The 20,314-nt window shown below is 43.8% G+C and overlaps 1 protein-coding gene across 1 annotated transcript; it reads left to right on the top strand.

Moving 5' to 3' along the window:
* Window positions 1-841: 841 nt before the first annotated feature.
* On the top strand, window positions 842-20,128 carry LOC124103591 (myotubularin-related protein 3; the record flags this gene model as incomplete). Its single annotated transcript, XM_046460283.2, has 12 exons — window positions 842-1,085; window positions 1,764-1,895; window positions 2,845-2,956; window positions 6,241-6,436; window positions 7,547-7,732; window positions 10,030-10,200; window positions 11,394-11,539; window positions 12,223-13,615; window positions 14,704-14,814; window positions 15,280-15,368; window positions 16,099-16,125; window positions 17,938-20,128. Coding segments are annotated over 12 exons (2,979 nt in total), but the record flags the coding sequence as incomplete, so codon positions are not given.
* Between the last annotated feature and the right edge of the window lie 186 nt (window positions 20,129-20,314).

Here is a 20,314-nt window from a genome sequence, read left to right as displayed (position 1 = left end):
ATTTCTGCTTTGGGAAAAAAGATCTGTCAGAGTATGATTTATTGAGGTTGCTGTTCTTTTACTAAGAGCCTGAGGAAGGATAGTGGGCTTATTGAGCCATCTGCCTAAATAAGAGCAATTTTTGACTCATGAAATCTCAGATTTTGTCTAGGCAAGTGTTTTCAGTTCCAAAGGTAGGATCTGTTTGGGGTGTGTCAGGGAGAATGGGGGGAAGAAGGCTCAGCAACTTTAATAAGGCCCTAAGCAGCTTAGTAAGACCCTGCATAAAATGTTTAAAAAGCGCGCTGTTAGGGGGCAGCTGGGGATGTGGCTCAGTGGTTAAGCACGCCTGGGTTCAATCGCTTTGTTTAAAAAAAAAAGAAGCCCAAGCATAGTTGCTGCAGTAGACCCTCGGGAGTCAGTGAAACAACACATTTTCCCCTCTAGTTCAGCATATATTATTCTAGGGTATTTAGGTACCATATCAGAAAGGGGGATTTAGTTATTGACTAGAAAATTAATGTAGTATTTGTAGATCATTTTTACCTTATTTCCTAGAAATACAATATTCAAATATTGAAATTATGAGTATTCATTTATTTTCTCTAAATGAATATTTCTCTATTCATTTTGTAAGTAACTTTACAGAGATCTCTGTGATGGTATGGTACTTGAGAAAGATACTTACTGGTTTTATTGTTATTGTTGGTGTGTACATTTTTTGCCCTCAATTGAGACAACTTGAAGCCAGTTCAGGACTTACCTAGAGTAGGTTGTTCATTAATGTGCTTAAACTTCTGTACCTTACTCTCTATGTGAGTGCAGAGCATTTGAATGGGCCTCCCTAAATATGTACCCTTAGGATGATACAGTTGTTTTCTCATGTTCCTGGCACAGGCACCAGAGCAATGGAGCTGTCATTGCCCGCTGTGGACAGCCAGAGGTCAGCTGGTGGGGTTGGCGAAATGCAGATGATGAGCACCTCGTGCAGTCAGTAGCCAAAGCTTGTGCTTCTGATTCCCGATCGAGTGGTGGCAGCAAGCTGTCAACTAGGAATAGTTCCCGAGACTTTCCCAATGGGGGAGACCTTTCCGATGTGGAGTTTGGTAAGGTGCTACCTGTACCCACAGCAGCAGTTTTATAGTATATGAGAAACTTTTCTTGAAGTGGCCTTTTCTTTTTTCTTTTTCTTTATTCTTTTTTTTTAGTTGTAGATGGACACAATACCTGTATTTTATTTATTTTTATGTGGTTCTGAGGCTCAAACACAGTGCCTCATATGTACAAGGCAAGTGCTCTGCCACTGTGCTGCAATGCCAGCCCAAAGTGGCCTTTTCTTTAGTACTTTCTGGAAGAGAATTTGATGGGATTATTTGAGGAGTCTTGAGTCTTGGCCAAGAACCAGAAGACTCTTTGTTTCAAGCCTGGCTGTCATGACAAGAATGGAGTATGAGTGTGATGGGGACTTGTAGTGTATCTATACTCCTTGTAGGGAGGTACCAAGTTTTGGACTATAGGTGTAGAAATGAGATATAGGAGGTTGGGCTATGTGGATCTCCATGTTTACCTCAAGAGTTGGTTTTGGAAAATGAATTGTCAACTTTTAATAAGAAGGGAAAATAGATGAACTACTCTTCTTAGTTTATTTTCTATCTAGGTCTGGTTAGGAGGTTTCATTTGAGGTTTTTGGTACTACAACATGTGTCTCTGGTTCTAGTTTTCACAGTTCTCAGAGACACAGGTTTATTTAGTTTTTACCCGTCCACCCTTCCTGATGTCTGTAGATTCTTCTCTATCAAATGCTTCAGGAGCAGAGAGTTTAGCCATCCAACCGCAGAAGCTTTTGATCTTGGATGCTCGCTCCTATGCAGCAGCTGTGGCAAACCGAGCCAAAGGAGGAGGCTGCGAATGCCCAGGTAAGGTGGATGGTGCATGGTCCTCAAATACTATCTCCTTATGAGTCCAGCCCATGCCCAACCTGGACTTAGTTCTCAATTTGAAATAAGTGACAAGCCATATTTCTCCCCTTCTTTCTTGAGAGAGCCAGAGCTTCTCTTTATATTCTTAAAATTGTGTGTTCTTTTCCAAGCAGATATGGAGGAGGAGGTGCAGTGAAGCCAAATAATCTTCCTTTCCTGCCAACCTTTAGGTGATAAAGAAAGCAAATCTTCCATAAGACCTGTTTACATTTGGATGCTGCTTTAGTGGCTCTATTTCTCAGTCTTCTGAAAGCTTTTTGTTGCCTTTGACAGTGGGTATGCTCCTTACTGGCCTCCTGGCAAACTCCATGTGGGGATTTTTTCCTTAGAAAACCTGGGGTGAAAATTGTCCCGACTTGTAACACCTTTGCTGTTTGAATGGTGGCTTTCTCTGAGGAGGGACTCCTTGGTACCAGTTGTGGCTGATGGTGCAGGAAGAGGTACCAAGCTGCTTATTTAGGTGTGACCTGAGCTGGAAATTGGAAGCAGTTGTACCAAGGTAAAATTTAAATGCATGAAGGCATTGTTCTGCCAGATTCTTTTCAGAGAAATTCCAGAGCCACAAATAGATGAGGCCCAGGAAGTAAAGATGAGATGGAAGTTTATAGGTCTTTCTTTTAAAACATAATAGCTTTTATTTTGTTAGTACCTTCTTTAAAGCTCTAACTTTCCTTTTTCACCTCTTTTACAAAGACAGCTAAAATGCAAGTGCTGTTTGCCTCTTTGAATAAAGCACTGGATTAATAGTCAAGCGTCACAACATTGCAGTTTCATTAGTCAGCAGCTGCAATGGATTTGTTTTATAGCCAGTTTGCATCTTTTAAATTTGGTCATGCAGGCTTTAAATTCAACATATTTGTGTTCTCTTTATTGTTATTCTTTCCAGATTATTACCCGAACTGTGAAGTTGTGTTTATGGGGATGGCAAACATTCATTCTATCCGGAGGAGTTTTCAGTCTTTGAGGTTGCTGTGCACACAGACACCAGATCCGGGAAAGTAAGACTTTAGTTTTACATTGCTCTTTTTTTGTTGTTAATTAAATTTGGAGGTATCTTCTCCTGATTCATGGTACACTTAAGTTACATTTTTAGCCTTTTTACATATTCTTTCTGCATCAGGAGCAAGGCAGCATAGAGCAGAGGTGGAAGAAAAACCCAGCCCTTTGAAACATTTTTAAATGTGCAGCACAGGAAAAAAATCTCAGTCCTTTTTAGAACAGAAGCATTGCCTTGTTTGTGCTGGGACTCCCACCCTTTCTCTTTCTCTTTGTTTTTGTCCTAAAGCATTTTTATTCTTTGTTTTCTGAAATCCTATAGTGACAGTTATTTGCTATGAGCTGGGTTGTTTTACCACAAAAAGTCAGTTTACTCTTCATGTTCTAAAATGGGTTAAACTTGTCATTCGGTCAGTTTCTTTTATTCTTGCTTCTGATTTCTAAACTACTCTTTTATTTACTGAGAACATTATCATGATTTTTATTGCTCATTAAAAATGAATGGTTGGCATTTGTAATAAGGAAGGTGAAGTAATACCCTCTGCAAGGGTACTCTTTGAATACAACATAAATTAGGAGCAGGGCTCTGTAAAACAAATATGGACAATAAATATTTAAAAACCCCTGTTCTACTATTTCAGGAAGCTAGAGTTGGTGCCAGAGAAGATAGAATTCATTTTTTCTAGAGTTTGTGCTAAAGCCCATAGTCATTTCCCTGGGTCCTGTTCAGTAGATCTCATGATCACATTGAGTTTTGCTGCATTCTTTATTGGATTTATTAAATCAGGTACTGCCTAAACTACTTGTATTGACTTTTAGTAGCAAAGGATTAAATTCATTACAGTTCCATTCAGCCCTTAGGTTAAAGCAAGTGTCCTTTGTGGGTAGACTGTTCAAAGAAATGAGCTTCCTACTTTCCTTTGGGATTTGCTATTTGCAATTCCTACACAATTCCAGGACCCATCTGGCAGCACCCTTTCCTCTAAGATGAGGCATAGAAGGTGCCTGGCTGAGAACCCAGGAGACCTGCCACAAACTGAGTTTGTGACCTTGGCAAAGTGACTTTACTTCTGTAGGTCTTAGTTTTTTGTCTATAAAACAAAAAAAAAGATTGCCAATTATGTGATCTCTCATATCGTCCATATTAAAATTACGAAAATAGCTTTTTTTTTTTTTTTTTTTGGTACTGGAAATTGAACCCCAGGGCACTTAACCACTGAGCCATATCCCTAGACCTTTTTATTTTTTGAGACAGTCTCACTAATTTGCTGAGGCTGGCTTTGAACTTGCCATCCTCCTGCCTCAGTCTTCCAAGCCACTGGGCTAGAAAAGCTAGTTTTTGAACTCAGATTATTAGCTCTTACTTCCTCCAAATTAATATCTAGGGAATTTTATTAAAGAAGCAGCAAATCATAATGCACTACTGAAGCCTCTTGTGGGGGGAAAAAAGCCGCTTTGGTAGTGATGGGATGGCTCTAGTTCATCCCCAATGGTGGTTTGGGGTTGTGGAGGATCAGGGGATGCTTCTGCTCCAGTTTGAGAGTAGCACAGGGGAGTGTGCTGTATTCCAGAACCTCCTCTGCTGGCATACTTCAGAGTGCAGCTTTTCTCTTAGACTAGGGTAGCACCAACTGGTATTTTATAACGGTTCAGTCATGTTCAAAAGAAACCTACACTGATACTTTTGTTTACCATTTCTCCAGAGGTAAAAAGATAATTTCATTTTTGGTCTCTTAAGCCTATAGTTTGGTTTCCTTCACGGCCATGTGAAGAGTGAGAATAAACAATTGGTACATCAGGAAAAAATGTTTCCTAGTATCTACTAGGAGATAGAAAGTCTTGATATTGTGTTTTTACTGATGGCAGACTTACAGCTCATTAAACAGTAGGTCTCCTCTCTGAATACTAGGCACTCAGTACATTTGTGATGGAAACAGTGTCAGCTCTCCAAAGAGTCACAGTCCAGGTGGTAGACGGTACTAATCTATATGAAATCAGTACATATGCATTTAATTCTGTAGTCTGCTTGTCTGGCTGGGAAGATCCCCCGCTCCTTAGACTCTTCCAAAAATTCATTCATTCCCTGAGATTTAGTAGACCTTTATGGCTTTGTCCTGTAGTCCTAGTGTTGGCAGTTACTCCTAAAACAGATGTACCACCATTTCATCTGTATTTATTCCTTCCTGTCTGGCTCATTGTTTGAAGACCTGGACTTGTCTTAACCACAAATTTTGCATTTTAGAAAAATCTGAACTCATTTTTGGGAATTAGGGGCAGGGAGAAGCACAAGAAACATATGTAAACACAGATTAAAACAAATCAAAACAAAAAACAAAAACTCAAATGTGTCAGTTGGTGATTACTCCCAAGAGGCAGTTCTTGCTATCTGATATTCTTGAGTGCTTTTTTAAAAAAGATTCTTCTAGATCCCTGCTCAATCTGGTCTGGGTAAAGCGTAGCAATTCCATGTGGCCATTGGTAGACTAGTTTCATAAGTCTAAATCATCCTATTAGGCTCATCCAGATTTAAAATATATATATATTTTAGATGGGCACAATACCTTTTTTTTTTTTTTTATGTGATGCTGAGGATCAAACTGAGTACCTCATATGTATAAGGCAAATGCTTCACTACTGAGTTACAACCCCAGCCCCATTCAGATTTTTTTGAAAATTTGTTTTTAGTTATAGATGGGCACAATACCTTTATTTAGCTTATTTATATGTGGTGCTGAGGATTGAACCCAGTGCCTCACACATGTTAAGCAAACACTCTACCACTGAGCTATAACTCCAGCCCTCCATGTGTGGTGTCCAGTGTTCAGCTTATATCTCATTATAGACTATTTATATTTTTAAGTTTACTTTTTTTTTTTTTGAGAACTTATTGGGAAGGATTGTTGATTCTTAAATGTCTTCTGTTTTACATCTTAGAAATATCTCTCAGAAGGTTCCACTTTTCTTATACTGTGTGTATCTACTATGGACTGAAAAACATTAATTTTTTTAATTTTCTCTGGGAAATTACTCATCAGCATGTTAGAACCAAAGATGTTAGAACCAAAGGTGGTCTTATTAAATACAGTCCCTATTTCTGAGGATGCCCTCTATTACAGAGTAAGGCCTGAGTCTTGTTTTTGGACATGTTTTATAAACAGAGTTTCTGTTTGTTTTGGCAGTGTCACATTTGAAGAGAAAAATCTTGGGGTATTGCTTTTTATTTGACAGGCGTTGGATATGATCAATACATCATTAAAAATTGCCTCATCCCTTCCTATTTTTATAGTTGGCTTTCAGCTCTTGAAAGCACAAAGTGGCTTCATCACCTATCTGTGCTTTTGAAGTCGGCCCTTCTGGTGGTGCATGCTGTGGATCGTGACCAGCGACCTGTACTAGTGCACTGTTCAGATGGCTGGGACCGCACCCCTCAGATTGTGGCACTGGCTAAGCTCTTGCTGGACCCTTATTACCGAACCATAGAGGTGAGTGTGTCCAAAGTGTGGGAGTTGGTACTGTATAACAAGTGTGGGAGGTCTCCGAGAGTCTTATGATCATTTTTTTTTTTTGGGGGGGGGGTAGCAATTAGGTCTAAAGAAAGCCAAATTTGTTTTTAATTATTCCTCCTGCACCTTGAGCTACATTGTTAGAGGTGCCTGCTGCAGTTCTTATGCCTATTAAAGTGCGACAGATTGTAGGTTACAAGGTATTGAGAAATATAGATCTTTTCTTTTATAGCCTGTCTACATGGGAAAGTTCTGGCTAACCCAGGAAAATGAGGCTTCTTTAAAAAGGATTTTGGTTTGCTTATGATAATAGGTCTAGATATTACCAAAAGAGTGTTCTGTCAAGAAGGAGTCTGACCCTAAAATAACCTCCTTTTGGGTTAAAGAAGTAAGAAAAACCACAAAGTACGCTTAAACATATATAACATTTGTAAAAATCTAGGGTGGGGAAGGATTTTACAAAAATGACTTTGTAAATATAGCACCAAATGTGCAAAATTCAAAATAAAAGGAAAATTAAGGGGGAATATATGGCTTTTATAAAACATTAAATATTAATTTTCTCTGGGAAATTGTCCCTCAAGTGCCAGGCACAGTGGTGCACACCTATAATACCAGCAGCTTGAGAGGCTGAGGCAGGAGGATCATGAGTTCAAAGCCAGCCTTAGCAATTTAGCAAGATCCTGTCTCTAAATAAAAATACAAAAAAGGGCTGGGGATATGGTTTAGTGGATTAAGTGCCCCTGGGGCTCAATCCCTGGTACTCATTTTATACACACACACACACACACACACACACACCCCTCAAGATGTTAGTCTGGAGGCTAAAAGTATGAACAAATTCAAGAAAGGGGCTTAGTTAACTAAGATGCATTGTTAGGGCCCTTTCAGTGAGTGTGGAATGGAGTTCAGATAATTGAGAAAGTTCCTTAGACTTGTGTACCAATAGAAGGAGCTGGCTATGGACCTAGGCTAGAGGAACCTACTGGGAAGCTGTTAAAGGGGGTTGCTGATGGTGACACCAGGTTCAGGACTGCTACAGTGTGGATAGCCCAGCACAAATTGTCTTTCCTGGGTGCCTCCCTGCAGGGTTTCCAGGTCCTTGTGGAGATGGAGTGGCTAGATTTTGGCCATAAGTTTGCTGATCGGTGCGGTCATGGGGAGAACTCGGATGATCTGAACGAGCGTTGCCCAGTGTTTCTGCAATGGCTTGACTGCGTTCATCAGCTTCAGAGGCAATTTCCTTGCTCTTTTGAGTTCAATGAAGCATTCCTTGTGAGTTTGGGCTTCTGATTCTACATTTTGGGAACCATCAAAATTGGAGGTGTTACTTATGCAAATATTAGTGGTCCAATTTTCACATGAAAGTATGTAGCCTTTTTATAATTTAAGTAGAGGGGTCATTATTTTCTCCTATTTTTATTTGAAAACAATAATAAATAGGCATTTGTTTACTTAGTGAATCCAGATGTACCATTTTTTTCTTGTAAACCTTGAGTTGTTTTAAACTTAGCTTTTAAAAGAGATGATAGAAACCCTAAATAGTAGTTAGAAATAGAAGCAATTAGTGTGTCCCATATTCCCTCCAGTCCATCTACCAAAGCCCCTACTGTCTCCAAAGTTCTCTGCTCCCTTCTCCTTTGATAAAAGATGCACTATCCTTGTCCTTTTTAGCCCGTCTGTTCTGCTATACACAGTTCCCATCTCCTCCCATCTGTCCTGCTGGCTAGCTCCAGCATTTCTCCTCTTTCCTTCTGCAATGGCATATTTCCCTTTCCCAGATCACAGCTGTCAACATACAGACAAAGTATAATGTATATATATTGTCTTATCAAAACCCTTTCTTGGTCCTGCATTCTGTTCTAGCTATTATCCTGTATCTGTGGTCTCTTTTACTGCAGAGCTCCTATATTAGCTATCTCAAATTTCTTCTGTTCTTTTCAGCCCACTCCAGGAAGGCATGCACCATAACACTTTGCCAAAGCTACTCTTGTTAAGGTTACCAATGATCTTTCATGTTGCTGACCCAGTGATCAGTGCTTAGTCTTTATCTCTTTGATCCATCAATTGTAATGGCACAGTTCAGTTTCTTTTTTGAAATACTTTCTTCAAGTTGACCTCTTACTCTTACCACTCTTATTCTCCTCTTCCTCTCTGACTGGTCCTTTCTGTCTGCTTTGCTGATTCCTCTTGGTCTCCCTAGTTCTGAATCTTGGAATGCCCCAGGGTTCATCCTCCAGGCTACTTTTCCATTTAACTACTTGAAGGATCTCACCCAGTCTAGTGGCTTTAATTGCTCTCCATGTGATAAGAATCCATTCAGCTTAGACTTCTACACTTAACTTCAGCCACAATCATGAACACTCGGTATCTCTATTTGGATGTCTTAATGGCATTTCAAACTTAATTCATTTAAAACTTGATTCTTGATTTCTACATCTCCCCACAAACTTAATCTTGTAAGAGTCTTCCATTTCACCATATGGCAACTTCATCCTTCCAGTCATTTAGGGCAAAAACATTTATGCCATCTTCAACTCTTCCTTCTTATTTCACATTCAGTCTATTAGAGTCTGCAGTTCTGCTTTCAAAACGTGTCTAAAACCTATTATTTATTGTCACCTCTACTATGTCACACTGGTCCAGGCCACCGTTATCTCCTACTCTTTTCATATAGAGTCAAGCTAGTCCTTCTAAAACATTAGACAGACCATGTCATCCCCTGCTCAGAAACCTCCAGTAACTATATTTCATACAGTAAAAGCCAAAGTCCTTAAAATGGCTTAAAAGGCCATCCTAGAGGTTACCTCTCTAGGCTTGTTTCCTCCTATCCCTCCCTCCCTTCCACTGGCCTCTTAACTATTTCTCAGACTGTAAGTGTACTCCCCTCAGCTATTGTGTTTGTGGTTGCCTCTGCCTAGAGCATTTTCCATCAGATACCCACATGACTTCCTCTCTTCCTTCTATCAGGTCTCAACCAGTGAGGCCTTCCCACAGCCTAGCCCCTGCCTGGTGTCCCTCTCACCCTGTCCTATTATTCTTCATAGTATTTGTCACCTCTGCCCTAGCTAGAGTAAGCTAAATCAGGGCAGGAAAGCTGGTTGATAATTGCTGCATATCCATCACCTCTGGTACCTGTAGTCATGCCTGGGGCAAGTGAAATGTTCAGTAATGATTTGTGGAATAAACAAATAGTTTTACAAATGTGCTTTCAGCTTCGACACAGTTTTACACTGACCTGCTCTTGCACCCAGCTTCTGTGCTCTGTTGCTCTTGAGGATGGCTGTTAACTCAGAAGCTCAGAGACTGTTGAACAGGGAATCTAAGAGGAATTGGGGGTGTACCAGTTTATCTTTAACTTAGGAATGCTGGTGGATAGAGTCAGGCCCTGGAGTTGGTGGCATGAAGAGGAGGCTATTGTGTGACCAACCGGGCTTCCCTATCCTGACAGCTTAAAACTGAAGTGCTTTCAGACATGTCGGGAAGTGCTTTCAGACATGTCGGGGTAGATGGCTCTGCTGGGCTCCCATGTGTGCCCTACTGCATGATTTTGCCTTATTGGACTCCCATAGGTGAAACTGGTGCAGCATACCTATTCCTGCCTCTTTGGAACATTCCTGTGCAACAATGCCAAGGAGAGAGGGGAAAAGCATACTCAGGAACGAACATGTTCTGTATGGTCGCTTCTACGGGCTGGCAACAAGGCTTTCAAAAACCTACTGTATTCCTCTCAGTCAGAAGCCGTATGTATCCTTCAGTCTTTCCTCTGTCATCAGCAGAATGAGTTTGGGGTAGTGGACATATGGGAGCCTGTTTGAATAGTGCTTGTTTTTGTGAAAGCATCTCTATCTATGGATGAGCTGTTTCCATTTTCCCTCACTATTCTCAGAAAGAACTGTTTTCTGATGATGCTCTGACCTGCTTCTGACCACTTTGCTTAGGGTGTTTTAATATACATTTCTACTTTGCCACCCTAGACACCAATCTTTTCTGGCACTTCCTCCAGAGCTTAATTTATTCGTAGCATGTTTTGTTTAACTGGTGGAAGAGCACTTAAGTTGTTTTCTGGGTGCTTCTCATATCTCAGAAGGAGCTATTCCTAGGCCCCTGGCACCTCCTCATGTACCAGGTGATGATATCCTCTGCAGCTTCTGTCTCAGCACAGAACTGGGTCTGATACTGTTTATGTGTTTCTCTGCTCATATGAGAGCTAGCAGACCCTTTAAGACTTTGTTCCTCAAAGGAATACCTTCTGTTCAGCAGAGAAAACGGGCACATACATTTGCGTGTCAATAGATGGTAAAATTCCTTTGTTCAGAATGCATCTTAAACCCATAAGAAATCAAAGCAGGTTAATCAGAAGTTATATTGCTTAACTGGGCTATTCATATGCTTCTCATTACATTTAAATAATCAAATCAAAGATTTAAGCCAACTGCTTCTCTCCCTCCTTCACCCTGCCTCCTGGAGGAGTAACAGTGCAAGAAGAAAATACCCTCCTTTTCACATGATTAATTTAAATGATCCTATAAAGCAGGTTTGGCAGTTTCTGCTGAAGCCAGGCTTTTATACAGGAAACAAATAATCACTGTAACAGAATGACTCACTTTTTTATGCAGCAAATCAAGCTGATGAAAGTTAGTCATTCAATAAAGATGACCTGAGAAATACTTAATGAAAAAATGGACCTTTAAAAGATCCTTTCAGACTTTCATGCCCATAAGAGGTGCTTAGGTGAAAAATGTTGCCAAACAGAATCTCTAGTCCTATATTGGCCTTTTTAGGAGATAGCTGTCTATCCACTGATGCTGCTTCCCTGGGGATCAGTGTCCTAGCGCTGTGGGGTGTTAGAGCTGGGTGTATATTCTTGATTTTTCCAGATATTTCTAAAATGCTTATTGGGACATATTTAAATCTGTCCTCTCCCCCTCTTCAGGTACTGTACCCTGTGTGCCATGTGCGTAACCTGATGCTGTGGAGTGCAGTATATCTGCCCTGCCCATCTCCTTCTACCCCTGTGGATGACAGCTGTGCACCATATCCAGTCCCAGGCACCAGCCCTGATGATCCTCCCCTGAGCCGGTGAGCCCAGGGGTGATGCCACAGGCCTCAGGTCCTGTGTGGGTATATTCCTGTATGGGAACATGCCAGGGATGGTTAAAGATCATGATATTGTCTGGCTCCACAACATGTTCTTAGGTCTCTAAAGTTTTCTCTGGGAAGATAATAAAGAGCCTAGTTTCCAGAAGTGAGTTGGGCCCTGTTCTACGACATGCACCAAGCAGTTTCTCAGTGATAGAGTACATCCTCTGTGCCCTTTGTGAACCCTGGTTTGTATTTCATCCACTACTCTCTGCTCCTGCCTCCCTGTTCTGATTTGTCTTCTGAGCTTGGAAGCAAATGCTGTGAGATGATAGAAATGTTGGCTTTGCTACTTATGAATTAGCTTTATTAAATTCAGAGTGATTGGGTAATAAATTAAAATACTGTAATATCAAAGAATCAGCAGTCCGACCTTGCCACCAGTTGAGGAAACACAACAGCATCAGGGAGAATGCCTTTTGAAAATAACATTTGCTGTTAACTTATTTGTATGGATGGGGCATAGGGTAGAGGCAGTGCAGATAGGAGGACTTATGAGGGAGCTTTGCACTCCAGAACATTATTTGAGATGTCATAGCTCCAGCTTGTTAAAACCTGTTGTCTCCTGATGTCCTCTGAATAGCCTCCAAGATTCTCACTTTTCCCAAACTTCTTTCTTTTAGCCTACCAAAGACTAGATCATTTGACAATCTGACTATAGCCTGCGACAGCACAGTGCCTCTGGCCAGCCGGCGAAGCAGCGACCCCAGCTTGAATGAGAAGTGGCAGGAGCACCGGCGCTCTCTGGAACTGAGCAACCTTGCTGGTCCTGGAGAGGAGCCTTCTGCTGACAGCCTAGGAAAGCCCAGCCGGGTGCCCGGGGGTGCTGAGCTGTCCGTGGCAGCTGGGGTGGCTGAGGGGCAGATGGAGAACATTTTGCAAGAGGCCACCAAAGAAGAGAGTGGGGCTGAAGAGCCTGCACACAGGGGTAGTGTGGAGATGCCACAGATCAAAGAGGAGAACAGGATCGCAACTGAGGGCTCAGCCATTGTACTTTACCAAGAAGCAGAGTTGGGTGATGCTATTCTGAGGAGCCATCCAGACTCCAGCCTGTCTCTATTCTCACAGGGTATTCCTGAAGAGCAGGGTGGGCCCAGTGTTCTCTCCAGTTCACTCCAGGAACCCTACAGGGGAGAGGATTCTCAGGAGGTTCCTTTGGAGCAGCCTCCAATAGAGGATATTACAGAGAACCAGGAGGATGCAGCTCCTTCCATCCTAGTAGATGTAAAAGTTGGTTATGGTACCTCACTGTCTAGTTCTCCGCCACCTTCCCAAGTCCCTTTTGAGACCAGAGGACCAAACATGGACAGTTCCATGGATATGTTGATGGAAGATAATGTGAAGTCAGAAAGTGGACCCCAAGTCCACCGTAAGTCTTGCCTGGTTATCACTGGTAGGTTCAGTGGCAAAGACGTGCTTCCCCCAGCACTGGAGCCCAGGCCTGCTGAGAGGAGCCTCATTGAGAAGCCACAAGTGGGGTCTGTGGTACACAGGACTTCTCCTGGCAGCACTCTTAGCCCAACACGGGCCCCTTGTGCCTTGCCTTTAGCCGAATGTAAAGAGGGGTTTGTGTGTAACGGTGCCCCAGAGACTGAAAACAAGGCCTCAGAGCAGCCCCCAGCACTTGGCACCCTCCAGAAGTACTCCACACCCAATGGGCACTGTGCCAATGGGGAGGCTGGGAGGAGCAAGGACTCGCTGAGCCGCCAGCTGTCTGCCACAAGCTGCAGCTCTGTCCATTTACACTCGAGAAACTTGCACCACAAGTGGCTGCATAGCCACTCGGGAAGGCCATCCGCAGTCAGCAGCCCTGAGCAGCCTTCCCGCAGCCACCTGGACGACGATGGCATGCCTGTGTACACAGACACAATCCAACAGCGCCTGCGTCAGATCGAGTCAGGCCACCAGCAGGAAGTGGAGACCTTGAAGAAACAAGTCCAGGAGCTAAAGAGTCGCCTGGAGAGCCAATACCTGACTGGATCACTGCGCTTCAATGGGGACTTTGGAGATGAAGTGGTGAGTGGGTCATGGTTCCTCTGTAGCCGTCTGAGAGAAGATGGCAGAGCGAGGATGGGCACACTTTTTTACCCAGTGCATGGTGACTGGTGAGGATTTCTAAATGATTTGAAAAGGTTTAAAGTAGCCCTGTTCACAGAGGCTGAAGATCAGCCTCAGCCATGTAAATGGAAGACTGTCTTTTTTCTGCTTTGCTTACTTTCATGTCTTGTTTGGGCAGTTAGAGAAAGGAAAGAGCATGGACTACATGGACCTTCAGATCTCTTCAGAGAGAGGATTCTCTGTTTTCAGAATGACATTTGAAGAGTAATGCCAAGTATTTTGTGAAATTGTAGTGCTTGTCCTACATTAAAAACTAGTAAATTGATAGCCTTCCCAGATGTGGGCTGTAACTTTGAAGGTTAGATTTTTTTTTTAAACAAATGTTTGTATCCACTTTTTGGTAGATGCTGGCAGTAAAAATGGAGAGAAGGGATTAGTTTCTAACTGATGAAGATTGCCAATCAGAAATGAGAGTAACAGAGCAGGGGTTTCAAAGAGGGGCTCTCTTCTTTGGTGGGTCTTGTCAAGTGCAATTGTGAACTGGGCTCTGAAGCAGTCATTGTACATTAAAGGCGGGCACATCCAATGACTTTCAATCCAAAGTAACTTTTTGGCCTTTACTTCATGCTAATGATGGTTTCTCATTGTTGCAAAGAATCCTTCAGAGAAAGGAAGCCATGCCCAAAGCACTATTTTAACAAAGTGGCGTGGTTGGATCAGCAGGTCCACCAGGGCAGCTTACACTGGGAGTCCAGTTCCCACTCCATCCTGGTCACTTCTCTCCCACATACTTCCTGGAACCCTAAGGTCCATGTTTTGACTCCAGTGTCAGTGCACACAACCTGGGTATCTCCTTTCAACTGAGCCCAGCATCATCTCTGCACCTGTTTAACCCAAGGCCCAATGGTTGATGCATTTCAGATTCGGTAGCCCTAGTACTTAGGCCTGCACCTAGTCCTCAGTGCTCCCTTCTTCACCAAGCCCTTTCTTCTTCTTTTTGGAGGAGACCGGGTTCATTCTGTTCAGCTGTGTTTGTTTGCCAACAGACTTCAATCCCTGACTCGGAAAGCAATCTGGATCAGAACTGTTTGTCTCGCTGCAGCACAGAGATTTTCTCTGAAGCCAGCTGGGAGCAGGTGGATAAACAGGACACAGAGGTACAGGCTCAGCCCCTGCTCTCAGTGCCATCCATGCAACTATTTGGTGGTTTTTCTTCAGCCCCATCCCTGCCCCATGCCCCTTACCAAGGAAGAACCTCGTAGCACAGTTAGTCCTGAGCTTCTGGTATTTCAGCTCCTGTGAACCCACATCAGGCCCATCATTTCTGAGCCAGAGAGACTCAGCAGGTTGGCCCTCTGTCTACGTTGCCTCTGTGAACTGGACCCTTGCCAGCCCTCACAGCAACCTAGGGTGATGCTGCCACTTTATCTCAGGGGAGATTGGAGTCCCCTCCAGGGAAACGATTTGGACGCCTTTCTTGTACTTTTGGCATCAGACCTGCTGGGTTGGTGCTTCCAGAGCCAATATGGTCCTTGTGACTCTTGCTGCCCCCAGCATGGCTCTGTTGGCTCCAGCTGCCTGGCCCATCCTGTCACACTAACCTGGCCCCATCTGTTTTGTAGATGACCCGTTGGCTCCCTGACCACCTGGCTGCCCACTGCTATGCGTGTGACAGTGCCTTCTGGCTCGCCAGCAGGAAACACCATTGCAGGTGCCCGTGGGGGGTGTGGGCTGGGTGTGGAAACTAAGCTTTGGCCCACAGAGTCTGCAATATGGTGGATGGCAGGCATCTGGCCGGCAGTATGCTGTCTGGGCAGACTTCTGTACCTATGAATTTGGTGCTGAAGAACTACATTTGATATCTTTCTTCCAGTTGAGAGTGATCACTATTATATTTTGAAATGTTCAAATGATAGCCTCTCCCCACCCCATGCCCCAGATTGGTGAGGCAATAGCTACCACTCAAATCAGTTTCTTATTCCCATCATAAAATTCAACATTACTACTATGAGCAAAAATAGTTTTCTGTCTGTGGGCAGGGTACTTCATTTTCCTACTCCTTCCCTGCTCCTTGTCCCTGAACTTCTTGTCCCTGTGCCACTGATGAACAGCTGTAGCTGAGGGGAGTAGTAGAGAGCCGAGGATGGTCTTCAATTCATATGGCTCCCAACTTATTTTCTCTTTCTTGGTTTGGGTAGTGAATTACTAGGGATGCTTTGGCCTCACTGGGGTAGTGACTGGCAGATGTTCAGTGTTCTTGGGATAGAATGTTTATCAGAATTGGACCATTGCTCACCACATGAGTGAACCTGGTTTGAAAGTGGGACAGAATCTTTATCTGTTAATGATGCTTCTAGGACCACATGTCTTCCCACCTTGCACCCCAAGCCCAAATATCTTTGGTTGGCTTCTCCTCTGAGCTCTTTCTCCCCTCCTTGCAGGGACACTGACCGTGTTGATCAAACGTGGTGAGCATTTGCAACAAACTGTCTGTGATGTCTGCACATCTATAATAACTTCTCCACACTAATGCTGTCATCTCCCCTTTCTGCACTCAGTGGGGTGAAGCCTGAGGTTGGGGAGCACAGGCAGGCAGGTGGGCTTGCGGGGGGGGGGTTCCTCAGCAGCTGATGATGGAGACCATTGAGGTTGAGTCCAGCTGCAGCCATGTGCTTTTCTCCTGACCATACAGGTCAGCTGGGCCATCTCGTCTGTAACAAGAAACAGTGCTTCTGCAGGGTCTAATTTTATGGAGGAGCCAGTTGGGTTTTCAGAACTATTTCTTTTGGGTCAGTCAGTCATTGAAATGATGCTGTAGCTTCCAAGTATCAGTGTGCCTTTTTGTTTTGTTTTTAAAGAGACAGAACTGAACAAGTGATCTTCACAGAGAATGTTTTAGCATGGAAGACTTTAAGGGCAGACTCCACTTAGGTCTTTTGGAGTCCCCTGAAAGAAGTCAGAGAAGCTTAATTGATCAAATTTGTATCAGATTTTTGAGCTGAACTCCAGCAGGAATATTTAAAAAAAAAAAAAGCATAGGCATTCAGAAAATTTTCTGTGTAACCACAGGTTCTCCATGTGTTCATTTTAGTTTTCTGTGGCCCTATGGTCCACCTTTTTCTCTGTAATGTTCTTTTGTCCCCAAGTAGTCTTAAATATTCTCTCCTGTGCCTGAGTGGCCTTAATCCAATAATAGGTTTGCATACTGAGGGGTTTGACTGAAAAGGGCAGAAAGAGATGCTGGCTGAGAAGGAGGCTTTCCCTTGAGCTGCTTTCCCCTAGCCGTTGGTGGGCTGTGTCATGACCCTTGGAGTTTGCTGTGCTAGGCTCATTGTGATTAGTTTGTACTTTAAAGTCCAACAAAAGTAGAGTTATAAGGTAGGCAGAAACTGATCCTCTGTCAGTTCTCTTTCCTGTTAGCTATGATGGGCATTGATCTGGACCACACAGATGCATCAGAGCTGGGCTTTCAGTGGAAGAGGGTGGAGACCTGGGGCCTGTGTTGTAGTCAAGCCTTCTGGCAGATCTCTTTGAGTTTCCCTGGAGATAGATACATGGGGCAGGGCAGTGAGCCATACTGACTGACAGCTGTCTAATAAGGGTATGTGTGTGCACGTATGCTCATCTGTGCTCTTGTCTTTATACCTCTCCTCTCTTTCACTTTCTGAGCATGCATTATGGGCTGCTTGACTCCTGGCTTTGCATGCTGCCTACAGAGCCATCCTAAATGGGAGCAGTCTGCCCTATAAGTTGTTGCCTCCAAACCTCTTGGGTAGTGGCCCTTGGATAAGTCTCCTTATCCCCAGCTGGGCTGGATGCTTGTTTCTTTCCTCTGAGGACCCAAAGACAACTCCATTTGACTCTGATCACTCAGTGATCACAAGCTACACAGAGGCCATTGCCTAGGTAGGTGTGGCCACTGGGTAAGTTTCTGGGTCAGGACTTACCATTTAGCTAGTAACTGCTTCTGCCGTGGAACCATTTGTTCTCACAGAGGTCTGTCAGGCAGCATCTTCCTGTACACCTGATAACCTTGAGCCATTGTGGTAAGACAGCCAAGTATCCTTGGCCTTAAAGTGAAAATGACATGTGATTCTACTAGGTAGGGATATCATTCCTGCCTATCTTGTTCCTGGGCCAGAGAAATGAAAGTGTTTGATTTTAAAGGAGTCTCCAGCACATCCTAAAAATTACACAGAACAAAATTCTGTTGAAGTTGGTTTCTTTACTGCATACTTGCTAATGGAAGCTAACATTGTTTTGTTTCTTCTTATCTCAAGGAACTGTGGGAACGTATTCTGCTCCAGTTGTTGTAACCAGAAGGTCCCGGTTCCTAGCCAGCAGCTCTTTGAACCCAGTCGAGTGTGCAAGTCTTGCTATAGCAGTCTACATCCCACAAGCTCCAGCATTGACCTTGAACTGGATAAGCCCATTGCTGCCACTTCAAACTGAAGCTCAGTGACCTGGGGTGGGCAGAGGCCAAGCTGCTGTCCCTCTGACAGGGCCACACAGCCTGAGCAGACCTAGAGGCCCATGCGCTTTGGAATGGGGGCATGGAATCACCTGTACAGAGTGACAGAAATTGGGATGTACCACTGGATTGTAGATTGATTTTTTTTTTTTTTTTTTTTTTTTTAAATTTTTTTTCCCTTCTCCCGCTTTCCTTCCCCCTTCCCTTTTCCATCCTCCCTCTGCCTTCAAAAAGGAAAAAAATCCCTTGGTTGTTTTAATTTTTTTTTTTTTTTTTTTTTAATGGAAGACCAGAGGTTGCCAAGTCTCCTGTAATTGCCGAGCTGCTTACTGTCAAGCACACTGGGAGATGGCTTGGTGCTTCCTTATGGAAGGAGGCTGGTCAGAGCCAAGAGTGGAGGCCTGAGACAGTGAGCAGGAAAGAAGGTTAGCACCAACATTTGTGATCAGTCCTCATACCACCACCACCACCACATCAAAGTTGGTTGGGAAACGTTTGTTGCCAGGGAAGCTGGAAGCATCTTTCCCAAGAGAACCTCCCCAGGTGCCTTCTCTCTCTTTGAGAGGGGCTGGGCCATCCCACTTTACAAACAGAAAATGAGGTTTATATTTGGAGGGAGGGGCACACACAGCAAATGGATCCCTCAGGCCCCATTTTGGGGAAGGTAGAAGGAGCTAGGGATGGGTGATCAGCATGTTGTTCCCCATGGGATTCTGTTTTTAACTTGACCCAAATTGTCTAGGGCTCCCTCTGTTTTTCAGGGGGCTGCCTCCTGGGCAGGCCAGATAGTGCTTCCTTGTGAGTGAGAGTACAGAATGGCCAGAATGTGGTGTCCTGCTTCCATGGCCAAGGCCCGCCCTGAGCCCCAGGCACACCTTGGAGCCACTTCCAGGGCCTGGTCCCCCAAACAGTCTTTCTTCCTCAGCCAGGACAGGGAAATCCAGACTCAGGGTTCCAAAAATTCCCCATTCCCAAACCATACAAATCATGGATCTTCCCCTTAAGGGGTAGAATCAGCCTTTATAGTTATGAAGGTCCCCACACAATCAGCCTTCCTCCTCCTTCCTTTCTTGGAGCAGCAGGAAAGGCCCAGCAGTCCCCCTGCCCTGCTTCTGGCTGCCTGAATGGGTACATGTCTGGCTGCTGGCCAGCAGTAAAGGGCCACTTGGTTATTCTGCAGTGTTCCTTAGAGACGTGACATCACCTGGAAGAGATTCGGGGTACCTTTCCTCAGTGAGCTTTGATGTGGTCCAAAAAGAGCCTTAAATCAAGAGTATTTGTGATGGAGGTGGGTGTGGGGGAGGACAGGGAGGAATTTAGGTTTGTGCTTTGTGATGTTGGCATCCATGTTTTGTGCCTGCCCTCCCTCTTGGGGAAGGGCCATGCTTGGTTTTGCTGAACACTGCTAACTGGTGGTAGGGTACATCATGTAAGAGGAAAAGGTGAGGTTAGGGAATGCTTAAGTTCCAGCCCTTTCCCTTTGGAAGCAGGTCCCTGGCCAAGGGCAAGCTGTGTCTTGGGAAGGTGGCTCCTACGTGTGCCTGAGTATGGTTACACGTGGCCCAGAAACATTTCCTGGCGCGGTCAGTCCAGGCAAAGCCCAGAGTCTGAGCTTAGAGAAACAGGGTGTAATTCTTCTCCACACTCCACATGCTCTGATGGTGAAGGTAGGGAGAAGTAAGTGTAATTGAAGATTGTGCAGTTCTTAGTGACAGGTGCCAAGAGGTTATGATACGGGTTTCTTGGGTCTGATGTACAGTGTGAATAAATGCTTGCAGCTCTTAGCTCTTTTTTGATCAATGAAGCACTTTTTTAATATTTTTCTTTGTATGTAAAGGAGGAACCATAACTCTCCGTAGCTGTACATATAACCCTTTTCTCCTAAAGAGGAGTCAGTCAGTGCTCCTATATTTTTCATTTTTTGTCAAAGCAAGAAGTAAATACTTTAGAATTGTTAAATATATAAATAAAGTGAATAAAGTTGAGTGTTTCACATGGTGGCATTTGCTATAACATGTTTTAATTCTTTGCCCTGTGGTTTATCCCCTCTTGGTCACTTGGTTTCTTGGTCTCTTGGTGCTGATGGGAAACTTGACATTTGGCAAAGGAAAATGACAGATTTCTTTTCAACTCTAGACCTTGGCAAGGAGATTGATCATGATGCCCAAGCACTGAAAAACACTTCC

Source organism: Marmota monax, unplaced genomic scaffold (assembly GCF_021218885.2).
Source record: "Marmota monax isolate L192 unplaced genomic scaffold, Marmota_monax_Labrador192_F-V1.1 WCK01_AAM20220418_F8-fsc00219, whole genome shotgun sequence".
Classification (NCBI taxonomy): Eukaryota; Metazoa; Chordata; class Mammalia; order Rodentia; family Sciuridae; genus Marmota; species Marmota monax.
Note: the sequence above shows the minus strand (reverse complement) of the source record. Positions and strands in the feature narration are given on the sequence as shown.